Source organism: Etheostoma cragini, chromosome 3, assembly GCF_013103735.1.
Source record: "Etheostoma cragini isolate CJK2018 chromosome 3, CSU_Ecrag_1.0, whole genome shotgun sequence".
In the NCBI taxonomy this organism is placed as follows: domain Eukaryota; kingdom Metazoa; phylum Chordata; class Actinopteri; order Perciformes; family Percidae; genus Etheostoma; species Etheostoma cragini.
Genome location: NC_048409.1, coordinates 16,431,221 through 16,457,663, shown reverse-complemented (window position 1 = coordinate 16,457,663; position 26,443 = coordinate 16,431,221). Strand labels below are relative to the sequence as shown.

The 26,443-nt window shown below is 39.5% G+C and overlaps 1 protein-coding gene across 2 annotated transcripts in view; it reads left to right on the top strand.

The window, feature by feature from the left end:
- The window catches only part of grm5b (glutamate receptor, metabotropic 5b), a 57,204-nt gene that overhangs the window by 19,576 nt on the left and 11,185 nt on the right, over positions 1–26,443 (top strand). For both annotated transcript variants that reach the window (XM_034867166.1, XM_034867165.1), the window contains 5 exons: positions 21,189–21,424; positions 22,173–22,294; positions 23,546–23,670; positions 23,805–23,973; positions 25,312–25,438. In XM_034867166.1, the coding sequence (XP_034723057.1) occupies positions 21,189–21,424; positions 22,173–22,294; positions 23,546–23,670; positions 23,805–23,973; positions 25,312–25,438 (779 nt within the window). The remainder of the gene's footprint in view (positions 1–21,188; positions 21,425–22,172; positions 22,295–23,545; positions 23,671–23,804; positions 23,974–25,311; positions 25,439–26,443) is intronic.

The window sequence follows — 26,443 nt, the reverse complement described above, 5'->3', positions numbered from 1 at the left end:
TTTCCAATAAAGTTAATTTCCACTGACTCCGTTTGGCAACAAATCCGGGCTGGGGGTTCCCCTCCAGAATTCTTTTAACATTAAACAATTCATTTCCTTCATTTTGGTGAATTTTTATGCACCTATTTCTATCTTTTTCTGAATTACTATACCTGAAATATCTTTATGTAAAAGGGAAACATAACAGACCAAATATAAAAACATGATGCAATACATTGCAATAAGGCTCTGAGGCATTCTGTATTGCTTTGTATTTATTCTCCTTTAGATCCACTTTTCTATGTAATAATATCTGAGTCAGTACACATGTAGCTCAGGCATCATTTATTCTTCCCTCCTCTTTCGCATATTTTGTTAGGGAACCTCCTTAAATGTGCATGACAATTATTCAACTCAATGATTAATTTGTCATTCATTTTTAATTTAATAATAAACCCCTGGACTGTACTTTCAGATGTTTGAGCGAGATCTCCGCTCATGTCCAAAACTGTGCACATTCAAAATATAACTCATACCATCTGTGTTCTCAGAGGTTTGGAGGAGTTGTGATTTTTTTGTGTAAAATAGTTATAATCGGCTATTACAGTAATAATAATAATAACGTCGCAATGAAGTCCTATATTTCAGAAAATGACCTACCTGCACCATAGCCTGCTGTGCAATACATGATTGCTCTGCTTATCTCAGACCTTCTGATAGACACAGAGCCCTGTTTGGGGCTCTGGTCTCTGAATGAGGGAAGTATCAGGGAAGTGGCTGTATGCTGCTTCTGCTTCTACTTTGAAACTACAGCAGAAATACACAGAGCTTAAACACGACACATCTGCCGCAGCATGTTGACAGCAAAGCGCATCTATAAACTTGAAACTGCACAGTTTTTTACAGCAAGAGTGGAAACTAAGCGACGTACAGTTTCAAATTTGTCAGTCAACTTTTCAAAATACATTTGGGGGTACACTCAAAACATTTGGGGAAAAATGTTTAGTGCTGAAGGAGATGGAGCTGAGCTCTGACAGGGTGTTCTGGAACTGAGGAGGCAGAGCCGTGCTCTGTTGCAGGAGTTTAAGATTGTATTTACACACGTGCTTACCCAACATGCACTGAAGCACTGTCCTTCCTCGCAATACATTTCCATCCAGACAATGCAGGGCAGCCAGTGGTAATAGCTTAGACCTATAATATGGTTGACTTCACAGCAACAACATCTCTGTATTTCATGATCAGTCATCTCAGTTTCAAAAATGTTTCCCACCCAAGCACCGTCTGCCTTTTAGCTGTAACTGTGTGTCCACTCCATCAGTGCCATTTATAATTGTCTGTATTTTCTCATTTGCAGCTGTTTTGCAGCAACAGATTCCAGGGAAATACTCTGTGCTGTGCATGTTCTCAATGAGACCCAAGTTGATGAAAAACTGCGAAAACATTATTTAAAAGTACAAATACAAATTATATAACTACGTCATAAGTTAAAACCAATGTATGTTTGCAATCTTACAGTTCAAGCAGTGTAGTTGCATTTCCATCGCAGCCAATAATGTAACCTCTGCTGGATTCTCTGTGATATTACAAGAGGCAGATAGTGTTGATGCTGAAGATATGGACCATACTATTGAATGAATTGAAGGAGAATAGTTTGAATCAAAAGTAAAAAAACAGTCTACCTCTGGAGATCATCCAGCACAAGTCTGCATCCTATCTGCCTGCTGTTGCCATGAAATATCCCCTGCCATATTTGGATGAATCCAGCCTAGCAGCTGGGGTGATATGTGGCGCATGCGCATGCATGGCTATGTGTATGCGTGGGTGCAACCATATTAATGCTATGTGTGTTACTGTCAGAAAATGTGTACTGTTTAGCAGTCATAAGGAGAGTGACAATAACTATGTTCAGCACTGTTACAAGAGGGGTTTATTTATAATGCCAATGGCCATTTCAGTGAAATTCAGATCAGAGCCTGAACATTTCTGTGCTCATATTCTACGGGCCCACTGCCCTCTCATCTTCCATGACTCTCTTGTTTTGTCACATTTCTCTCATCTTTGTCAGACTTTCCCTGATTATTAATATTATTGTCCCTTCCTATTAGCCTGTTCCTTTACCCTTTTCTTTTTCTCTCATTTGGGACTTTATCTCATCATCTCTCACACATGCATTTTTGTCAAAATTTGATATACCGGTATGCGAATTGAGACCCTAAACTGATCGTTTAGCAGAGGTCAGACCCCTGGAGTTTTCCGCCACACAACACAGCTGTCTGTTAAGGCCACACTTCCTTGTGGTTTTAAATTGAGAAATTTAAAAGAAATGTTAAATGTGTGGCAAAACATCTGAGATGTCTCAACACCTTAAAATTGATCCACACTGGATTGTACACTTGCATGATAGTGAGAGCAGATTAAAGACATGGTGAGGGCAGAGCAGGCAAACCAAGTGAGGAGGGGGAAGGAAAGATGCAGAAAGGCGAGCAATGGGAAGGAAGGGAGAAGATGATTGAAGAGAAGAGAGATTATCAGTTTAGGGCAGCGCATAGAAGTGTGTGTGTGTTTCAAAAATCATGGCAAATAAAAGATTTTGTGTCAGACATGAAACAAAAATATGCTCACAGTAGGAGTATAATTTATGTATCGCCGCTGGGATTGGGATATATGCAAACACATTTACACAGGCACACATTAACATACAGAGGTGCTGATACACACTAAGACATACTGTACATGCACACTCAAACCAAGTCTATTCCAGCCTGTGACCTATTGGTTTTGGAGCTATGTAATGATTGCTGGTATTGTTTTAACTTACCCTTAATTAAAACAAGAGCTGCTTTGTCTCATTTAATTGGTGAAATTATGGTTAATGAATTCTGATTTCTTTTCATGGCTTTGCAATAAAATACTGCTGTTAATTAAACACATGGGAATATGTATGAAAGTGATGCATGAAGACAGGAGATAAAGAGGCATTTGGTTTTGTGTGTGTGTTTGTGTGTGAGAATTAGTGTGTGATTGTACATTTTCAGTGTTTATTAATTTGAGCATCTTACTGTAAATATACAAATATGAGAGACTGCATGCGTGCAGGTGTGTGTCTGTTCCCGTTTATGTGGATAAACATTGCAAATGTGTTTAAACTGCGTTTTAACATTGGAAATCTGTTCTAATAACTAAAATCTTTTTTGTAGTTCCCAATAGTCTAAACGGGGCATCTAGCTTTGGGACTGAACACATTTTTTTACTTGGAAATGTGTAGATTTTTGGATGCATAATATCTAGGGCTGTAAGGTTGCACCAAACGACGATTTGGTTCATGATTTTTGACCCGCGATTAGTTACAAACTTTGGGGGTTCCTCAGTAAATGTGATACAATTTTTTTTCTGCCACATGGCATTGCTTTGCCATTGATAACATCCCACTTTAGACACAGTTAAACAACAGATACCAGGGCTGCACGATTATGGCTGAAATGATAATCACAATTATTTTGATCAATATTAATATTATATAAATATCAATATTGAGATCACGATTAATTATAACATAATCTATTTATAACTTATTTCACATCCATTTTGTGCTACAGTCCTTATGTTGAAGTGGTATGTTGTACATGCATACAGCTGAAACTCATGTAAATGAAAAATCATGTGAAATAAATAAACTAGGATACATTTAAAAAACAAAACATAAACAATAACTGATTAAAAGAGCTAGGAATAAAGAGGGAGTGCGATGGACATACTTAAAGAGTGACGTCTGACTCATTATGAATGGGTCCAGCAGGCTCCGTCTCACGCTATTATTTTGCGAACTGAAGTTAGTTGCATTCAGTAACTTGTTGTAAATGTTGCGTTTACTGGTTAACCTCGTGACCGACATATGACCGACTGCTATCTATTGTGGAATTTTCCTCTTATTACTCTATCCTCTGACTGTCTACATCTACAAACTAAGCTGCACGGTGGAGGGAAAAATTCAGATTGGCACATGATCAGACAGTGGTTTACAGAGCGGTAGATTGGCGTTGTAAAAAAAAAAACGGAGCATTCTATGAACGGAATGAAGCATTTAAAATATCGCGTGATTTGATCGTTGGAAGCCAAAATTGTGATTGTGATTCAAATTTGATTAATTGTGCAGCACTAACACATACCTTATTTATTAATATTGATTGATTTCAATATCGATCAATCCAACACCAATGATTCTTTTGTACCTATATTTGGAAATATCATTTCCAAAATCAAAAGATTCAGTGGTTCTTGAACTCGTTGGAATGAGACATAAGAATAATGGTAATGGTAACAGTAATGGCCAATTCCATTCCCAACCTGTAGGGGGAACAAAGAAGAAAAATGCTTAGGTGCCTACAGTACAAGTGCTGGTTGACTAGTAGCTAATGCTAATGTACTTTGTCCACCACCTTATTCTCGTACTGCTACTGTAGAAATTATTATGGGTGCAACTTCCAGTGAGATAGCTGAAGTAGCCGTTTCTTAGTAATGTTAACGTCAAAGGCTTACTGGCTCATTAATGTTTTAATGAAAGTTCACAAATATATGTTGCAGTAGTTCACACATAAGTAACAATATTCGTGAACCCACCTGTAGGTAGTATCCACTTACCCCATTTGGAAGAATGAGATCATTTCTATCACTTACGCATCTGATGTCACCATTTGGCCGACCAAGAAACTCCGCAAGTGACACAGGACTCTTTCGGGGACACTTAATCTCAAAGAGTTGTGCTGAGTCTTAAATCTGGGCTGGCTCCAAACAAGGGATGGTCAGGACAAACTACCAGGCCTTTCTCTCCACAGTGTGCCCTTGATCCCCCATGCGCTGTGTGGCTATGTGCTCATTTTCTTTTGCATATTTAGTTGCAGTATTGCCAGTAAAGGTGGGATGCAAGTGTTAATTTAGGATTTTTTGTGGGTTAGTAGTGCCCCTTATGGGGACTCTCTTTGCTGCTCAGTCAGTCGAAGCTTCCTTGCATCATGCCAAAGTTGTTATGCACTCTGTACCTGGATCCCTTCGGTCTTCTCCACCTGAGCAGAACTTAGTTGTACATAGGTCTCATAAAAAGTGAGACATTTCTTACAGGTTACTGTTGTGCCGTTTTCTGTATCTGTAGATCTCACTGACTCTGAGTAGACGCATTATTCTCTTTATCTAATCTGTAACACCGCTGAAGGAGACCATCCATCTTTAGCTGGAATAGTGTGGCTATCACAGAGGTACTGAAGTAACTTTTAAATTCTGAGTGATCCTTGAAAAGGTTGGGCCAGCCTTCTGTAGATGACACACATGGTGCTGATGTTGATGAGCCTAGATGAATGTGGTCTGCTTTGTGACGTTTATATGCTTCACCTTTTTCTTCTCTACATTCTTCCTTGTGCCTACATTCCACTTCCTCTGCACATCCGTGCATGATATCCCTGTCTTTGCCTGTCCGACTGCATTCTCAACCTACATTAAAAAAGTGAACTATGGCCCTTTTCACAGGCCAGATTTTTTGTTATTTGTGTTCCTAGTGCAGCGTGTGCCTGTTCAGAATAGGCCGATTGCTTGGTGCTCAGTATTTTTTACCCACAACCTGCGGCTGTGGCTCATCTAAAGGTTCTTGTTTTGTCATTGTTATTGACATTCTTCTGTTGTAAAACATCAAGTCATATTTCTCTCAATTCTACAAAGGAAAAAATTAATAAGTCAATGTTCCTTGGATCTCTTTCTTACTTTGTGTCAAATGTGTCAAACGTGTCAACCACATATCAAGTAAACCTGCAGGTCTATGTCTTCAAATTTTAAGCCCCATTGAAAATCTACCTTGACTTTCTTTTTCTGTCAATTTGGGTGAAGTTCTTTAAGACAGTCGATCAAAAGGCTGCTGAACTGAAACTATCTAATATCAAAAAATTCTTTAATCAACTCACAGGCTTTTCTGTCTCTTTCTCAGTCTCTCCGTCAGTATCTGTCTTTATCTTTTGCCCCTCTGTCTCCTTCTTTTTCTCCGGCTTCTCCTGTCTTATCTATATCTTACACTTTACTTCTCTCTCTTCCTGCTTTAACTCGACCAGAATGGAAATTACTAAAAGTATTCTCTGCTCATGAATGTTTATTAGAGATATCAAGGACAACATCTGTCCTGTTGCTAGACTGGCTTTGAGTGCATGAATCTTTACACCAGACAGTTTGTCTAATTTTTTATCTTCAGGCCATCAGGATGAGAGCCTGCGGAGTGGCTTAAAAACGCTAAAATTAAAAATGGTACAGTACTGATGTATTCACTAGATACATGAATAGAAAACAAATGAGAAAAAATAAAACAAGAAAAACTTTGTGTCTGATGGTGAAGCATTGGTTTAGTATTTATTTATGTGTACATATGGTTGGTTGAACAAAGAATTAACACGACGGTCGCACCTGCTGTTTTATACTGTATTTTCCAATCTCACGCAATAGTGATGAACTTTAATGACACTTTCAGAGAGGTTCTGCTGCTGTTGTATAATGTTTTGCTGTTGTATCCATTCCCTCTAGGTCGGTGCCTGACACAAGATTTTAGCTGTGACTTATTTTTATTGGGATGTTGAAGCCACTGAAATAGCATTACATCACACAGCACCACAAACTTGTGGTAATGCTGCATTGGCCGTGTGCCAGCGGTACAACTGGGTGTAGGGATTTTTTTTAGGCTTTTTGGGGCATTTTTGGCCTTTATTTTTGACAGGACAGATGAAGACATGAAATGGGGGGGGACAAAATACAGTTTGGAGTCGAACCCGGGCCCACTGTGTCAAGGAGTAAACCTCTATATATGGCCACCCGCTCTACCAACTGATCTAACTGGGCGCCTGGGTGTAGGTTATTTTTTTTAAATAGTTTTTATTTTAAGGTATTGTTTTTTTACTCTTATTAATTTTCGCCTGTCTTGCCACTCATTAAACAGCTAGAGTCGTGATTACATTTTATGCAAAAAATAAGTCATTTTAAATTCAAATCCTGTTTTTAACAACACTTGATGTTTTTATGGAGGAACATTGAGTGGTCACACTGTGAGGTGTACTTTTTTGTTACAAACAATACACTGAGACAATGGAACACGTCCCAGAGCCAAAAAACACAGAGAAGAAAGCTGGGAGGGAGGGAGAAAAAACAACACATGCAGAAACAGACACACACACACACACACACACACACACACACAAGACAAGACAAGGGAACAAACACATGCGCAGGTTGAGGTACAGGCTGTAGCAAAAAAGGAACGGGTCCATGCACATATAGACAGGTCAATTTGTTTTTCTTCTTTTTGCTTTCTCAAAAAATCATGTCATTAAGCAGTTCTAATGCTGTGTATCCCCTTCATCTTTTTTCTTTCTGTTCCCACTGAAAGAGACAGGCTGATTAAAGAATACACTGGATTTTCTAATGGTATTCCAACTCAGTCTCTTTGTAGGGAATTAGGAGGTTTTCCATATGTAGGGCAGACCTCACACACACACAGTCAGCCAACATAATGTAGACGCACAAACACTTACACACAACTATACACCTAAACACACCTGTATTCAGTTGGCTTACCAACATGTTCAAAATGCAACAAATGTACGCACACACTTAGGTATGGGCTGACACACAACTCACCTACAAACACATATTCATCCTCTTATTGCCCTCCCAGGGAATGGCCTTATCCTCTTATCCACGCCAACAGGGAAAGTGCTGGGAATTATAGAGGATAGGAGGGCGAGACTGGAAAACAAAAGAGACAGAGAAAGTGATAGTAGGGAAGGGAGGTAGACGGTTAACCACAGTAAATATATATCTGTACTTGTCTGAATTTGTGTGTTAATGAATACTGTATGTGTTGTTACACATTGTTTGCTCTGTCAGTCTGTTGCATGCTCTCATTTAAGCATTATATATATTGTGGGACACACACAGACGCATACACACCAAACTAATCGTTTTTATACTTGTTAATAGTAATAGTAATCACCACAGGAATCTAAAGGGTTCCCCCTTTTGTTTTGTATGCTAAATTTTCTGAACATTCATTCAAATGTACTTTTTATTACGCTGGTATGGATTTGACATAAAGTAATGACAACATAGATTTTAACAGGACACAAATTACCTCCAACTTGGTCCATTTCTAGACTTGACTTCCACTGTCTGCCTGATTTATTTTCATCGACAGCACCTTTTAAGTGTCTTTCTAGCTTCTCATTTTCTCGCTTTTCATACATCACACGTTTTGAAAGTTTGAAAGGCTGGACAAGAAATTAATTGTCCCCTGAATTTAGCTCTGACTCTGTACTAGTCAAAGTTAATTAAGTGAAATATCAACTATGATACTTCTGAGAAACATTGTTTGTTTCCCCTAGTGAAACAAACTATGTGAAAATGGAAAACTTTAAGCTGCCGAGTGTTTTGTCAGACCCCATATATACACACAAATTGTTTTTTTTTGTTGCTTTATGTAAACGGCACAGGAAAATAGGACGAATTGAAGAAAATGGGATTACATTTACACGTTGTCTTATTACATTTTTAAGATTTAAACTCTTCTGCTAGGTAACACAGAGGCTTCTATCCATTCATCACATTAGGCAATTTGTTCAGTTGCCTAATATGTTAATGGGTTACAGGAAGAAATGGGTCATTAAATTAAATATTAACTGAAAATGGATTTGCCTTGGCTGACTCTAGAAATGTATTGAGGAAATGGACTGGTTTACACTGGCTTCTGACAATTCATTGTTCAGTTCCAAACGAACAGAGAAAGACATTGAAAAATTTGGATGTTTTGGCAGAACAATCATGTAGGCATTCAGAAAGCGTAATTATTATACAGTGGGGCTCTAAGGTTTGGGCACCCCAGGTAAAAAGTAGTATTAATGTGCATAAAGAAGCCAAGAAAAGATGGAAAAATCTCCAAAAGGCATGAAATGACAGATTAGACATTGGTATAATAAGTCACAAAAACATACATTTTATTTCCATCATTTACACTTTCAACATAAAAAAAAACTAAAAAATGGTGTCTGCAAAAGTTTGGGCACCCAGCAGAGTTAATACCTTGTACTGCCCCCTTTGGAAAGCTGAGACCTGACAGTGTCATGGATTGTTCTCAGTCATTGTCTGGAAAGACCAGGTGATGTCAATCTTAAGGTTTTAAATGCCCCGACTCATCTGACCTGGCCCCAACAATCAGCACCATGGGTTCTTCTAAGGAGTTGTCTAGAAAACTGAAACTGAAAATAGTTGACGCTCCCAAAGCAGGAGAAAGCTATAAGAAGACAGCAAAGCGTTTTCAGATGCCAATATTCTCGGTTCGGAGTGTAATTAAGAAAGGGCAGTCATCAGGAACAGTGGAGGTTAAAGCAAGATCTGGAAGACCAAGAAAAATATCAGACAGAACAGCTCGCAGGATTGTAAGAAAAGCAAGTCAAAACCCACGTTTGACTGCACGATCCATACAAAAAGACCCTGCAGACTGGAGTTGTGGTACACCATTGCAATATAAAGAGATACTTGTACAAATATGGTCTTCATGGAAGAGTCCTCAAAAGAAAACCTCTTCTACGTCCTCACTACAAAAATCAGCGTTTGAAGTTTGCAAATTAACATATAGACAAGCCTGATGCATTGTGGAAACAAGTTCTGTGGACTGATGATGTTAAAATAGAACTTTTTGGCCAGAATGAGCAAAGGTACGTTTGGAGAAGAAAGGGCAGAGAATTTAATGAAGAGAACCTCTTTCCAACTGTTACGCATGGGGGTGGATCAATCATGCTTTGGGGTAGGTCTGCAGCCAGTGGCACAGGGAAGATTTCATGAGTAGAAGGAAAAATGAATTCAATAAAATTTCAGCAAATTTTGGATGTTAACTTGAACACTGAATTGGTAATCTTGTCCTGTTTTGCTTAGGCTTTGACTTTCCCGCTTACATGTTGCAGTTTGTAGTTTGTGAATCTACGGTAGTCCTAGCCTACTCCTGAGTTCAATCGGCAAGAACGCAACATGTAGTTTTTTCCTTTATCGCATACGCTACAGCCTACAGTCATTAAAAAACAAACAAAAAAAACATGATTTTTTCATTGTTGTAATAGAACAAAACATATGAAAATCACTGTAGATTATTTGAACACAATTCAGATTGTGTAGAGGGAATTATTTCCACCAGTCAATCTGACCGGAGACTACTATAATTTTCTCGTTTTTTTGCAGTCAATGACTAATTATCGGACAACGGAAACTCAATGCATACACCAAACCCTGTCACCCATTTGTCTCTGTCTCCCTGTCTTTCCTTCTATTCCAATGAGCTCAGTGAGATGGGTGTGATGTATGCCGTATCACAGCCCCCGCACAGCTTGTTACCATAGCAACAAAGGAGACAGAGAGCAAGAAAATGATAGAAAGATAGAGTGAGAGAGTTTGTGACAGAGAGAAAGTTTGGATGTTTACTTGTGTACCACACACCTGGCCCCATCTGCGTCCCCTAACTTTAATAAGAACAGTTTCTAAATACTTCGCTCAAATCCTTTACTTCACTCATTAAGGTAAATGTTATCGACTGGAGGCTGGAGCAGATTATTTCAATTCACCCCAAGGAGGAGTAGCTGATGTTCTGCATCAGCTAATGGGGAACCTTATCAAATAAAAAAATCAAGATGGACATTCATATACATACCAACACCTATGTCACAGGTGACCGCTCAGAGGCAAAGTAAAAAAACAATGTAACACAAGCCATAATGTCTGGATAATTTCTGGATATATAACACAAATGGCCACATATTGGTGAGCGATGAATATATATGAATCTGCTCTAAAAACTGTAAACATTGATGATCAATAGCCTCCTGCTCCCCATATCCAAGGAGCACAGAGACGGTGTGTAATCCTACTGCCATAAAATATATCGGATGCTACTGCAAATACATAAGCTTTTATGTGGGGACAATAAAATACATTGCTGACATTGATAAGTTTAAGCAAAAAAAAAACTGCATGGAAAAGCTCCAGGGACACAGTCTGGCCAAAGAGATCCGCTGCTCCTGCAAAAACATCGCTAACCAGAATCAGAGTATGCTAACATGTTAATTAGGACACACAGAGCATAATCAGCATTTCTTTTTTATTCTCCTGCTCAGAATATAAACAGATCAGGAAAATATATTTACAAATGTTAGCTGAAAAAATATGAGAGAGAGAGAGAGAGAGACAGAGAGCTGGTGAGACGACGTACCAATGAGTATATTAATTATACTGGTTGGGCTGCACACACACACACACACACACACACACACACACACACACACACACACACACACACACACACAAACAGGATTCAGTGGGCGAGAAGCTGGATGTCTCGTTACCGGGCGTTAGCTGCACTTCTCTTTGCTAATTCCTGCTGTCAGACAGGCTGTGCGCGTGTGCGTGTGCGCGTGTGTCCTTGTGTGTGTGTGTGTGTGATTGTGTGCGCACAGCCCAACCAGTATAATTATCGCCGTCGTGTAAAGCAGGGAATAGCTCTGACGGCTGCTTCCAAGCCACCGGCCCATCATTTACTCATACAAGATTTTCCATTTCCATCCTGCGTGTGTGTGTCTTTGAAAAAAATTACCTAAATGTTGATGACCTGTGAATAGACTAAACTTGATGTTAAAATATATCATGTGTCTTTACTGTAGTAAAATTATATTTTTTATAGTTGAATAGTAGTTTAGGATATATAGAGTATGTAGCACAATATTAATATAGGACATGAGAAATGGTTATGGCAACCCATGGCTCCTCCAAACCTGTTGAGGGACACATTCTCTGTTAATGTACATGTGAATTATGTTAGACCTTGCTAAGAGGAAAGGAAAATGATAGAGAGAGGGTTGGAAAAGCAGAGACAGAGAGAGAATCTGGGAGCGAGAAACTAAAAGGCCACCATGGTGATAAAGTTGAAGCAGAAATAGAAGTCAGAGAGAGAGAGAAAAAGAGAGAGAAATGTTACATTGGTGGTGTATTACCTCAGTAGGTGATATTAAAATGTCCGCTGTGCTGGATATGAGAGATGACACTTTAATGTATGAAGCAATAAAAAGTGATGATGCCAGACCAGGCCGAATACACTCCGGCTCTCTCTCTCTTTCCTCCCTGACATCATTCCTCTTTATCTCTCTCTGTGTGTTTCTTTCTCCACTGCTCAACTCCCTTCTTCACCTCGAACATTCAAAGGCCTTCAAACCATGCAACGTTAATGTTGAGATAATGTAGAGCGAGACGGTCATTATAAGAAATATAATTCCGACAGGGTGATGCAGGACCCTAATGTGAATACCCTAAAAAGGTTCGTAATGTATATTACACGGCTACTTACCAAATAAATCAATAATTCAACACAAAATATTAATTTTTAAAGGATTTTATTGATTTCAAAATGATTCTATTAATTCCCCTAAAGAAAATAGTCCGTTGCATCTCTATGGTTGGAACACTGCGTCCATAGCAACGTAAACTTATAATTCACATTAAAACAAAGATTTCCATTAACGGTGAAGTGAGTCCACTTGAATGGGGCTTCTTTGGAAATATTGATGTTGATGTTTCTGTCCTCATCTTTTTTGCACCGGTGCTGCGTTTGACACACCTATAAACACGATGTTGTAATTTAGCAATAACTATTGTCTCTACTGCTGAAGTAACTGCGTAAACTGTATCTAAAGATGTAGCAATAGGAGCTTCCCAGATCTGCTTCTGTTGCCTGGCTTGAAGGACAGGATCTTGCTCTACTTTTCCCCAGTTTTGCCACAGCTGATAAATTAACGAGACTTCTTTCCGCGGACTGATGGATGTCCTCCAGAGTGAACAGAACTGCGACCGTGGCACGCTCGGATATACATGGCAACAGTCTGTAATGCTTAGCAGCAGGCCATTATACGGAATTAGCAGACTGCAGAATGCCTTTCATTCCTACCCTAATACAACCCACAGAAGGGTTTCATAAATTAGCGCCTTTAGCGGGGCCAGTAAATATGACCCACAGGAGCGTTTTCCACCTGCATATCTAAACCAAAGAACGTTACTGTTGCGGTTTTAAACACATTGTTACTGTTGTGAAATAGTTGCAGTTTGGTTGTGTTAAGGCACAAAAATGTCTGTTATCCGCACTCATCCATCGTATTGTACCCATCTTCTATTTCATTCTCTACCCTATCATCTCAAGTTATTTTTACTTTTCACCTACCTCTACTCCTTTACTCTTTATGTGTGTGTGTGTGTGTGTGTGTGTGTGTGTGTGTGTGTGTGTGCGCGTCTCTATATATATATATATATATATATGTATGTTTATGTATATATGTTTATGTATACACCTATGTATGTATGTATGTATGTATGTATGTATGTATATATACATATATATATATGTATATATTTACATATGTACTGTGTATATATATATATACATGTATATGTATATACGTATATACATGTGTGTGTATCCGTATATATATTTATACAGTGAATATATGTATGTATGTGTGTGTCTGTGTGTGTGTGTGTATGTATGTGTATGTATGTATGTGTGTGTTGCTTCCTCTAAATTTCAGGTTGTGGTCGACTAGCGGGGCTTGTTTGAAAAATTGATCAACATTGACTGTGCATGTCACACACTAGCAACAAATTCTGTGTATCCAAGAACACTTAAAACACTGTAAATTATTTGAAATGTCCGGGAGACGTTGTGTTAACGTTGCATTAATCAGGTGATTTAGTTTGTCTTTGCAGCAAACATAAAACACTGACTGCTATAACTTCACTAGCCATGGAAAAGTATGTGCATCACTGTGTCAGCGGCAGCTACTGCCTACGGTACTTTTCTACACACGGAGAGCCTCACTTCCCATAGCGATAAACCTCTTCAGACTAGCGTTTAGTCCCATACACACGTTGCCCAGTTGGCCACCTGTCTTAAACAGGTGGCCAACACCATCACTTTTTACTATGTGCTTATATTAAAAGGGGGACAACAGTAATCCAACTATGGCTCCTTGAATGGTCTTATTGCCTGTTTGTTTCTCTCCATCCGTCCCTTTTGATTATTTTTGTCTCTTAAACTTTTTGTGTGTCTCTGTGTCTTCTCTCTCTTCTTCATTGACAGCTCTGTTTCTGTCCCCCTGTCACATATTAAAATGAGCGCCTGTTGCCTGAAGCCCAGGAAAAAATCAGAAAAGTTGCCAAAATCTGAAATATATTCTGTATGCCTAAACTATCCTGGACAAATTGTGTGTGGGTGAGTGTGAGAATGAGTGGGAGTGTTAAAACAGTTGAGGAAGTGAGGACATTTCTAAGGTTAGTGCATTTTGTTGATCTTCAGTTTGAAAAAGGGTCACTAGAGTTTAAGCCTATGGAAAGGGTTGAGATCGGGGTCCAGAATGACACTAAATCCCTGAAAGGTGTAATTGCTTATTTCCACTTGTAGTAATTTATAGTTCTTAAGATGAATGATTTTTGCTTATTTTGTTGAAACTGAATATTGTGCATGTGTGTGGTCTGTCTGTATCAGACATTCCTTGATCCCCCCCCCCCCCCCCTTTTTTTCCAGGCAGTTAGGTAACTGAATTTCAGTGATGTCAATGTAATTATGGTTCTCTGAAAGGTGACGTAATACTCTGGAAAACAAATAGCAAATGCAGGCAACAGAGTGAAAGAATAAAATTGAAGGAGAGGGAAACAACAATATGAAAAATGCAGCCAGTAGAGAAATTCAGCGTAAGAGAAACTGCTAAAGAGAGAGGTATGAATAGGAGAAATGGGGGGACAGGGGGGGGCGGGGAATTTGATCTTGGGAGAAACTGGAAAAAGATGAGAGGTGAGAGATGTCAGAAAAAAAGAGAAACAGAGGGTAATGAAGTGTGGCATCGCTAGATGAGTAAAAGTGAACCTGCTGTCAAGGTAAGCAGGCGTGTGGGATTGTACTGCGTGTGGGCGTATTAATGAATGACGGGCGTAAAAAGTGGTCCAATCACTCACATAATTACACAGTTGGGTACACACATTGACACAGGCCCTGCATCCATCTCTCTCTTTGTCACACACACACACACACACACACACATACACACACACACACACACACACACACACACACCTGTTAAGAGATAGATGAGGTATTGTGGCTGAAGATTGGCTGATACTTTCTGGTCAAATCACAGTTTGTTTCCTAAAGCCTCATTCTAAAACTCTTGCGTGAATTAATGGATTATTGCATCTTTCTACGCCTCTCTATGTCACTTCTAGTTGTCTATGTGCTACATAGAAAATGAAAAAAATAAAGCTTGACTTTAACAAGGGGTGAGTCAAGTAGCCTGGGAATCAAAGTATACAATACTACTATTGTGCTTTGTCATCACAGTTTTGAGGCTTCTCCCTCTTCCAAATCCCAAAAACATTTTTCAAAGAGCCTCAAAAACTACAACATACTTTATTGCATCATAACTTGCAATTTTGTGAGCTGTCTTAGCTTGGATCAACTTTGTTTTTTCCCTTTGAGCGAAACCATTCACAACATCATTAAAATCCAGGGCACTAAACCAATCTTTTTTTTACCATCCAGAAGTGACGAGAAGCTGACTGATCTGACTGTTATATCCCAACCTCTGAGCTCTCTCTCCTTCAAAAACAGTGATTAGCAAAAAGCACACCCAACCAGTGTTTTGCATGCATCATCCAATTTGGTTGAAATTGTCTGCTGCTTATCACTTAAGAATTTCTTTTAACTGACAGTTGTTGCTATGTCGTGGTGCTTTGGGAGCCTTCAACTATGCTAATGAACAGCGGTATTTGGAATGAAATAAACAGCCAGATACACACCTTCCTTTGGACAACATCTATGTTTGTTCTTCTGTATTTTTTTGTCTGTTTTCTGGGTTAGAATTTTGGCAGCAGGGCTTTTCCATGTACATATGTGGTGCTGCCGACACTTAAAGTAAGTTTTGGACGTCCACAGACGTACAGAGCAGCTTACACTTTTTTTCTTTTATTTTCACGCTCTTTCAGATTGTTACTGTCTGTCTGTGTGTGTTCTAAGTTCCCTTTCCCACTTGTGTTGTCTGTCCAGCTAATTAATGTTGTCAGGTTTGGTTTTTGGACTGCTGGTGTGTTTATGTATGTATGGTTGTAGGCAGCAGATGCTCATCTACAATCTCTGCCAGGTTGCCATGGCAGCTAGGGAGTGGGTGGGTTGGGGTCGCGTGGCATAACATTATTGAACTCACACAATAATTACTAAAGTGACCTATTGGCAGCACAGCTTCAGATCAGATTCAGATATTTCGCCAATACAAAATCTGTGACCTTATTTTCCTGGGCTTAACCAATCTTATTACAGTGATTGAACAATACAAATGTGTACCCTGATATAACGACGCTGAAATTGAAAAGCATGCTTCCACTCTCTACTCCTTCATCAAACATATCATTATGTGACCAAACACAGCACGACTGAGATCAAAAGGGAACAATAATACAAATCAACATTTCCTATATGCTCTGGATCCCTAAAACACTGTGGTTTATTCACTGATCAACTATTATCATCTCACTTTAATGCAGCTGAAAAGCTCAACAGGGGTGGCCTTGTTTGTAGTGATATAATCTTACATTCATATCTTTAATTGGTTTTGTGTACAACACTGAGCTCACGCTTTGATACAGTCACCATATTTTTAACTGTCACCTTAACCTTGATTACATTTTTTTTACTCAATGGTCACAGTGGCAAATCCCCTATACTTACTACTTGGGCATAACTGTTATCAGCAATTTTTGTTGCTTTATAAACTCTTAAATGAATAAGCAAGTCACTTCGACTTTGATGCAGATTCTGATCTCCATAAAACTAAGATAAGTAATACAGAATAATAAAAAAGATAAGAATGGGCCGAGTAGATTTAAAAACAAACTTTGTGTCAGTCTAACAATCTCCGACCATCCTAGTTTGCCATGAGAAACAATTTCCAAAGCACATACAGTACATGTAGCTATGGTCATGATTTCTCAGTAAGTTGCATTTTACAATGCTCAGCAATATTTATATGTGACATGAATGCAAGTGATCATTAAAACAGACACAGACAAACTGTATAATTCCCTCTAGGTGCTGAAGCAAAGACATGAATGCTTAAGTTAAAAAGGTTTCCAACTTCAATGGTTTTTTATTTAAGTTGTGTTGCTCCATAGAGACACAATGGAAAGGAGTCTGGGAGATAATCAGAGAAAACTCAGTTCCTGGTAAATTGTCTGAGCTGTAACACACAGATTTGCTGCTTGTCGTCACAGCAACAGTCTGTCGGGGGAACTCGTCCATTGACTGCTTTTGTTGAAAGCCCACTCTAGTGGTCATATTAAGACAAAATCTACTTTGCTTTAATCTAACTGCAACTTTCTTGTTTTCTTGGAAAGAGCGACGCTGAAAAAGGTCTGCCATAGCATTTTGCTTCTTGTGCTTTTAACATAGGACATTAACTTACATTATGTTTGTATTGCATCCTTGCTCAGTTGTCGGTTTCTTTTAGCATTCCTGTTACAAATCCCTCTGGCTGAACTTTGCTGAAATTCAAAGATTCAAAAACTTCTAGCTTGAGATGGATTTCACAACCAAGAAAGAACCACGTAAAAATTAATAATCACTCGCAAATGAGTTCCAGTTTCCATTTATACTTTGACTGAACAGAATGGAAAGGCAATGGCCCCAGGCCTCAGTATGTAGAATTGGTTTGTAAAAGTTCTGCTTAAGGTACTGCGTTGACCTACAACACTGGCATGCTGTACTATTATGCAAATAGCATTTCCAATATTAGTAGAGACAGGACATCTAATGTTAATTGAATAGTAGAAAGAAGTGTGTTTGTGCGTGTGTGTGTGTGTGTGTGTGTGTGTGTGTGTGTGTGTGTGTGTGCATTCAAAATCCAGTGTGCTCTGTTGAGACACACAGCATGTTGAGCGTGGGGTGGAAACCATGACAACAGCCTTGGGCTTTTAGACATGGGGAGACAGAGAGAGAGAACCATGATGTCATTAAGAACAGTTATATCATTTAAGAACAGAGTGAGTGATAGATTAACCTATTTTATGATGACACACACACACACATAGACACACACACACACACACACACAACCATCGCTCCCCTTAAACATACACACACTCCCTTTGCACTCTCATAAATGTATACCATTGCCCTAAGACTTCTAAAGCCATCTCCTTACGGCAACATCGTCCACACAGTTACATACTGTAAATGTTGATCAATATGTGTGTAGTTTGTGTATTTTTGTTGAATTTGGTTTAAAGTCTCTACAGCACACATGACCCTATAAAGGCTGTAGTCTTAGAATAAAGAGCAACGACTGCAAAGCGCCCTCAAATGCACAGGGCGGTGCAGAGGACTCACCAGCGCACCGCAGGTATTTTTGTGATGGAGGCATGTATCTTCAAAATGCGGTAGGACTGGGTGAAATCAATAATCATACATTATCAGTGGCTGTGTTGGGGCTAGTGTCAATAATCGGCAATCACACATCAGCTCCTCTCACCCTTTTTTAAAGCTGTGTACCATGATATACTAACACTTTGTAATTGAACAGAGTCCAATTTTGTAATGTTGGGTGCAGACTATCAGTCGGATTGGATCGGGACCAATTGGTGTTGCGCGTGACAACTGATCGTTTTATCCTGTGCAGTGTATCATAGTGGACAACAACCGACGCCACATCTGGGGCAAGAGAAAGATTAGCGTTTTAAAATGTTTTTGCTATCCGCGACGTGTTCCGCCACGTGCTTGACTGCTTTGATCAATTGAAGCATGGAGCGCTCTTCACCACAAAGCAAATGCAGCACGAAAGAGACACAACATACAAACATGTGTTTGTAGCTTGTGTACCATGATGAACATGTGTTTGAAGTATTACAGATGTGTGTAACTGTTGTATGCGCAAGAAATTAAATAAGAAAAACAGTAAAAGATAGGACATATTGACAGACGGATGCAGTGGAATGTGACAGAGTTGGGGGGTGGTGAAGAAGAGGAAGATAGAAAAACAGAACCAAGGGGCTCTAGGGAAAGCTGAAGGTATTAATGAGAGATGGCAAAAGAGACAGTTGTGGAGAGAAAGCCGTAACTGTATGTAAGAGGAAAAAAAAATCCATCAACAGGATTAGAAAGCGCTGAACAATGTGATCACTCGTCAATCTCTTTGATTTTGTCTTTATTTCTTCTCTTTCTTCCTTTCTTTATTTCTTACTCTTTTACCTACTGCGTGTTATAATGTCAATACAATTAAACAATAATTTGGAGCAAATTCCCTGTGAATACCCCGACCTAGTGATTCTTTGTTCAGGACAGCTGCTGATTGATCCATTGTGAGGACATGCCGTGCGATGATACCACTGTGTTGCTCTGCATGGGGCAGTGTTCTCCGTATGACTTTTTATCATCTAGGTTTATTTTAAAGAGATAGGATAGTCATTGTATATGTCTATGTGAGTGATAGATAGGTTAGACAGATTGATAGGAAAAAGACAAAGATTAGGAATGTCTGGAAAGAGAAACATTATTTTTTTGAAGCAAATGTTTTTTTCTGCTTTCTATCCTGTTAATTGTCCCCTTTGGTTGCCCCCCCCCCCCTTATGTTGGGAACCACTAACATTAACCATAACTGGTTAGTCCAGGCTTTGTTTGGAGTTCATTTTGAATTTTTTCATACATGTAGTTTTTTCTGAACCATATTTCATATCATATTTCAAGTCCGTAGAACCAAAAGAAATCCGTAAACACACCCAACAAGTCTGTGTCCAATATAGTAGCGTTTCTACACTCATCTGTGACAACAAGCGTTGGCAACAGATCCGCTGCTCACCGCCAACCCACCATACAAATATGACAGACATCACAAACTTGCACATATTTATTTGAATGGTTACAGGCATGGTCTATGATGTAATGGATGGGCGTCTAGAAATACCTACACCGTGATTCATGACCACTGCTTAGAGGCAGAGGGTGAAAAGGAGTACGAAAGAAAGAAAGAAGAAAGACTCCAGTCAGAGTGAGGCTGGAAGGCCTGCTGTAGGAGAAAATGAGTATTGTTCTCTGAAGACTCAGAGAAAAAGAGAAGTGAAAAGAGAATTTCCACTGGAACAACTGAGGATGATTGTCCTGCTCGAGGCCATGTTGGCACTGTAGTTGTGAAAAAAGGAGAGAAGATTTGTCATTTACATCCACTTCTCTCTCTTTCACTCCCTCTCTTTATCTCTAGCACACACACACACACACACACACACACACACACACACACACACACACTGTGCCATCTGTGCTTCCTTGAGGAGCAGTAAACCCAAATCCTACCTCACTCAAAGTTAGCTTTTCTGTAAGGGTTCGGAGAATTTGGAGAATTGGAGTTCCTCATTTGATGTGTGTGTGTGTGTGTGTGTGTATGTGTGCCCACATTTTCTTTCTGCTAATAGTTCTGTTTGTGCCTTCTTTATTACAGATTTCTTACCCAAATTTGCTGTTACTGCTCTGCTGTCTCTCGCTCTTCCTTGTCTTTCTGTTGGTCACTCCATTTGTTTGTCCCTTCCTCCTTTGAGGTCTTCAAGTATATATTAATATTAATATTATTAAATATATATTAATAGATTAATAGGTAGGTTTTATTTGTTATGACAACATATTGTTGCCTGCACAAAAAAATTTAACTTCATCAACTAACAGGCTTATCTCTTTAATGGGCTTTAGAGGCTGACACTCATCTTTGCATCTCATCACATTATGATTTTCATGTACTCTACACCCTTAGCTAATCAGGTTCATTATTTCAACTAGCACTATTAAATCTTGTAGAGATTGGCCCTTTAAAAGGTCCACATACTGTAAAGCTCACCTGCCAGAAGGTTCCTTTTAGATATTAGAGGCACTCTCATAGAAACAGGGACTGTAAAGACAGTAATGGAGACCAGATAAGGTTTAAGAGTTGGCTACTGGGAGGCTTATTTGAGCAGTCCAAAATGTCATTGAGTAACCCCCATTATTTCAATGATAATAGTATCAAAAATCACAGATACATTGATGGAGTTTGCTTAACTTATGTAGTCAACTTGTCTTTGCTTCTGTTTCTTTGCAGTGATGGATGGGCGGACCGGTATGATGTAACAGATGGCTTTGTTAGGGAAGCTGCAGGTGGTATTACCATCAAGCTCCAGTCGGCTGATGTGAAATGGTTTGATGAATACTACCTTAAACTTCGTCCTGAAAACAACCTCAGGAACCCTTGGTTTCCAGAGTTCTGGCAGCATCGTTTCCACTGTCGTCTTAAAGGTCACCCACAGGAGAGCAGCAAATACAACCGCACCTGTAGCAGTAAGTATAGACACAAATAAACATCCAAGGACAATTGTAAGGGTACGACCTGAAAATGTAGATCACCTCTAGCAGTGAATATGCCCAGAGACAATACATGGTTTGTGAGTTACAGATGTACTGTACTTCTGTACAAGTATAGCAGTACAAGTTATGTACGACAACCATCTGGGGAATGAAGAAAGAGAGAAGTTTCATTGTTTCAGTTTAACATGACTGTAGTCAGAATCTGCATTTTTGTTGACAGGTTTTTCATAGTGGCCACTATTAATGCAAATAACACACACACACACACACACACACACACACACACACACACACACACACACACACACACACACACACACACACACACACACACAAGCACCGGTGTATCTGCAGATACCCTTTGTGGCTAGGAGCTTCCCTTCATTTCTTTGTGTTTGTCTCCCCCCATCTTTTTCTCTCTGTTTCAATACCTCCATTCATAGGCAAAACAGTGTGTGTGCATATCAAAGGGAGTCATGTCTCTAATGAAATGGGACATAAAATAGAAATGAGCAGGACACAGAAAGAGGCATACAGAAATGAGACATGGAGGTGAGAAGTGGCCTATGAGAATAAATAAGAGGAACGAGAGTGGTCTTTGATGTCAGGAAAAAAGCACACTGTTTAATAAAAAACTAGAAAGGAAAATTAATGGTTTCTCTGGTTTCTCCCCCCCCCCCCCCCCCCCCCCCCCCCCCCCCCCCCCCACCCACCATTGCAGAGCGAGAGTCGCTTCGGCAGCAATATGCACAGGACACTAAGATGGGGTTTGTCATTAATGCCATCTACTCAATGGCATATGGCCTGCATAACATGCAACGTTCACTCTGCCCAGGCTATCAGGTAGGTAATGCTCTGATGGATAAATAGAGGGACATACTGGGGCAAAGCAATGAGATAAAGGAAGGAGATGAAGAGGTGGAAAGGGGGAATTATGGGACAAAAAAAAGTACCAGCTGGGTATTGCTGCCGTATTACACATGACCTTGTTTTCATGGTGGCAAATGCAACATTGTTGCTTAACTTTTAGAAATTTTGGCGGGACCTGCAGAAGTTAAACTGTACAGTAATATTTCAGACATGGTTCAATTCATAAGATGATTCAACGTGGCATTGTTCACTGTGTGTGAGACTTTGATTGCACGTCATGGGATAGAAAAACAATACCTGCTACACTACACACTTTACTCTTCATGAAACTTGGAGAGATGATTCACCTTGTCTGCTGGTGTTTTGATCGCTTAGTTTATCTTTACATTATGTTAGTCCAACTGTACATTAATCATGTTTTGAGTATAGTTAAAACTCATCATAATTTTGTTACTGTTCATTTGGCCTTGCATTCATATGAAGATAAATATGGTGCAAAATGTGAAAGCGCGTAGATGTGATGTGAGCACTTGTAGAATACCATTTGAGAGCTTGTAGAAAAAAATCTGTACTCGTATTCTTTTTTTCCTTTCCATTTCAGTCACTTTTCCAACTCAGTGATTACAGCCTCTCGAATCTGTCGCTGCAATGTGTTCTCTTCCATCACACAGCGGCAATTCTACGCCCTCAACTTTTGCAACACTTCTTCCGATACAGTTGGTGCAAAACTAATTTGTACCTGTGGACCTAGTCTGTGGAGCTCTGAGCCAACAGGACGGCCGGGGACAGCAGGGTCTCTGTCGCCAGATGAGGGACAACTCGGTCCGGCTTATTGCACATTGCAGCGACAGATTTGAGAGACTGTAATCATTGAGTTGTGGTTGTACTGGAAAAGTGACTGAAGTGAAAGAAGAAGAAAAAAATATGAGTACAGATTTTTTTTCTACAAGCTCTCAAATCATATTTTACAAGTGCTCACATCACATCTACAAGTACAGATTTTTTTTATAAGCTCTCAAATCATATTTTACAAGTGCTCACATTGCATCCACGAGCTCTCACATTTTGCACAACATTTACCTTTATTCATTCAGTTCTTTGAATTTTATTTACATGTGGCCAGGGACCAACAATACCAAAGTTACTGTACTTGTTGACACAACCAAATACTTATACAACCTTGTAAAGCTGTGGGTTATAACATGATTGTTCATGTATTTTAAGGGATTGTGTGATGCCATGCGACCTATAGATGGTGCTACACTGCTGGACTTCTTGATGAAAACCAACTTCACCGGAGTGTCAGGGGAGGGAATCTTATTTGATGTAAACGGAGACTCACCTGGCAGGTACGCACTGTAGCTCAGGAAAGATATCATGGATTTCTTTGTCGCGTGGCCTTTTGGCTCGCATGGTCAAATTACATGACCATGTGGCTGGCAATGGGTTGGATGTATACTGCATGTGTACCTTTCATACACAGGTATGAAATAATGAACTTCAAAAAGATGGGGAAGGATTACTACGACTACATTAATGTTGGCAGTTGGGACTACAGAGGCTTGAAGATAGATGATGATGAAATCTGGCCCAACAGAGACGGCATAATCAAATCAGTCTGCAGTGAACCCTGTGACAAAGGACAGATTAAGGTAAGATGATTCACACAGTTGGTCTGGTGACTTGGGGCATTTTTCCAGTATTCACTTTGCGTAATACAGTGGCTGGTGCATATGAGTTACACGAAGGCCTGTGATTGGTTGGGAATTTACTTGTGGTGGTTGGTGGCACAGGATGTGAAAGCGTTGCGCGTGATAGCTGGGTTCAGTAATAAACTAGTCAAGGAAGGTTTATGAACTATTTATTGAAAACAATGGGCTCATAACATTACCTGATAATTTAGAAAGAAATAACTATTTACCTACAAAACAAATTAGACTAAAACATGATACACGAACGGATGAAAATATTGCGATATTATTATGCTAATACTATTATAAATTACAGGGTTGTTGTTATTAGGGCTGCATGCATGATATGAGGAAGATATGCAATAACGCTCTTGAATATCACAATTATGATATTACCTGCGATAAATAAAAAAATCAGGCTATTAAAATGTACTCAGTTCTGCCTTTCTGCTGCTTTCATTTCTCTGCTAAAATACAACAAATTGCTTGTAGAATTTAGATCGGACGAAAGGAAAGTGTAGCCACGACATGCTGTGTCAATTAAATCTGGTTTGTTTGCCAAATGTTATGGTTCAGCAGAAAAATACCTGAATATCTATTAACAACTAGTGCTGTCGGAACGATTTTAAATACTTAATCGTGATTCATTGCAATAATGTCATAGTTAACTCGCAGTTAATCTAAATTAATCACACATTTGTATCTATTCGACATTTCCCTTGATTTCTTTTTGTCCCATTATGTTTTCTAATTTTAATGCTCTTGCTAAGTCATATAAGACTAAGCTTATCTAGAGTCAATTCATGTAATTTTTAATGTTGGATCATTGTTCGTTCGCATGTTTTGGGGATCCTATGCACGCTGTTTTGTACTAATGTTATACATGTCTGTCTTGCACTCATTAAGATCTCAACTATGCAGGTCATTTAAACAACTCTGAGTTATTAAAATAGAATGATGGGTTTTATTCAGACTCAAGTCTATAAATACAATTAATAGTACAAGCAAGGACAAATGAGGGCTTGGTTAGCAACAATTAACTGGCTCTGTAGCCTGAAGTGAAGCGTTGACACTGTCATGCACACGGCGCAATACCTCACGAGGGGGAGGGGCTAAAGGCCACTGGTCTGTGTGCGCTGTATAAAATGCGTTGTTGATTGATTGAAAGAAATATATACATGTAATTGACACTTTATCTACATAGGCAGATCTACCTGGACGGGGCGCCCAAGTAGAACCTATGTATGGGAAACTTTTTACAGTAGGTAGACACAGACATTGTGCGCTCTGTCCCCACAGGTGATCCGTAAAGGTGAGGTGAGCTGCTGTTGGACATGCACTCCCTGTAAAGAAAATGAGTTTGTGTTCGACGAGTACACCTGCCGAGCCTGTGAACTGGGCTCCTGGCCTACTGATGATCTCACAGGTCAGTCTCTGTATGTTTGTGTATGTGGCGGCGTGTTTATAACATGTAGGTGCAATCTCAGAGACAATTCCACTTTGTCAAGGAAATACTTCAGTGAGCACACAAAGCTACAGTATTTGCTCATGCTCATGCATGATTATCTCTTAAAATCAATGCAGTAGTGTAGTCTATTCACAGGAATCTGTGCAGTGACCACCAATACATGTGTGCATGTTTTTGTGTAGGTTGAACCGGTTCCAGCATATTATTATACAGGAAGTCCTGCACCAGTTACAGTACGTTAGAAAGAGAAACCAAGATAATTTCTCCATTTCAGCCCCTCCCCCTCCACTTTCATCCCTTTAATTTGTTACCAACATGGTCACCAATGTTTTAATTATTTTGCATGAAGAGCAGCTTTCAGTGCAAATGCACTTTAGTTGCAATGCAAATGTATTTCTCCTCCATTGTGTTCGAAGCGGTTGAATATTGCCTTGTTATGCTTTCAGCTGCTCATTATACCGCTTGCTAGCTCCTCACCAAGCTCAATGATTAAAACATGAATGGAGCATGGTGGAAAATTCAGATCGAGCTTCACTGCCAGAGAGAGAAGCATCCTTAAACTAAAACAGGCAGCAAATGGGTGAGAAAATGAAAGAGTAGGCTGACCGTGAAAAAAGAGGGAGATGAAGAATTGGAAAAGTGATCGGGGTTGCCTGTGTGTGTGTGTGTTTGTGTGTGCGTGTATGTGTGTGTGTGTGTGTGTGTGTGTGTGTGTGTGTGTGTGTGTGTGTGTGTGTGTGACTCATTTCAACAATAAGTGCTGCATGTCCCCCAGTGGGGCTATATGGAACAGTAATAATGAGGTGTAAACAAACTGCTTGCCCTGTTCCTCAAGCAGACGGTTTGATCTCACTCCCTCAGGCCAAAAGAGAGAGAGCGAGAGAGTAAAAGAGGCAGAAGGAATATCACATAGCGCGAGGTCTCAGCTGGCAGGGACAGAGGTACAGTACAGTGGGTGTGAAA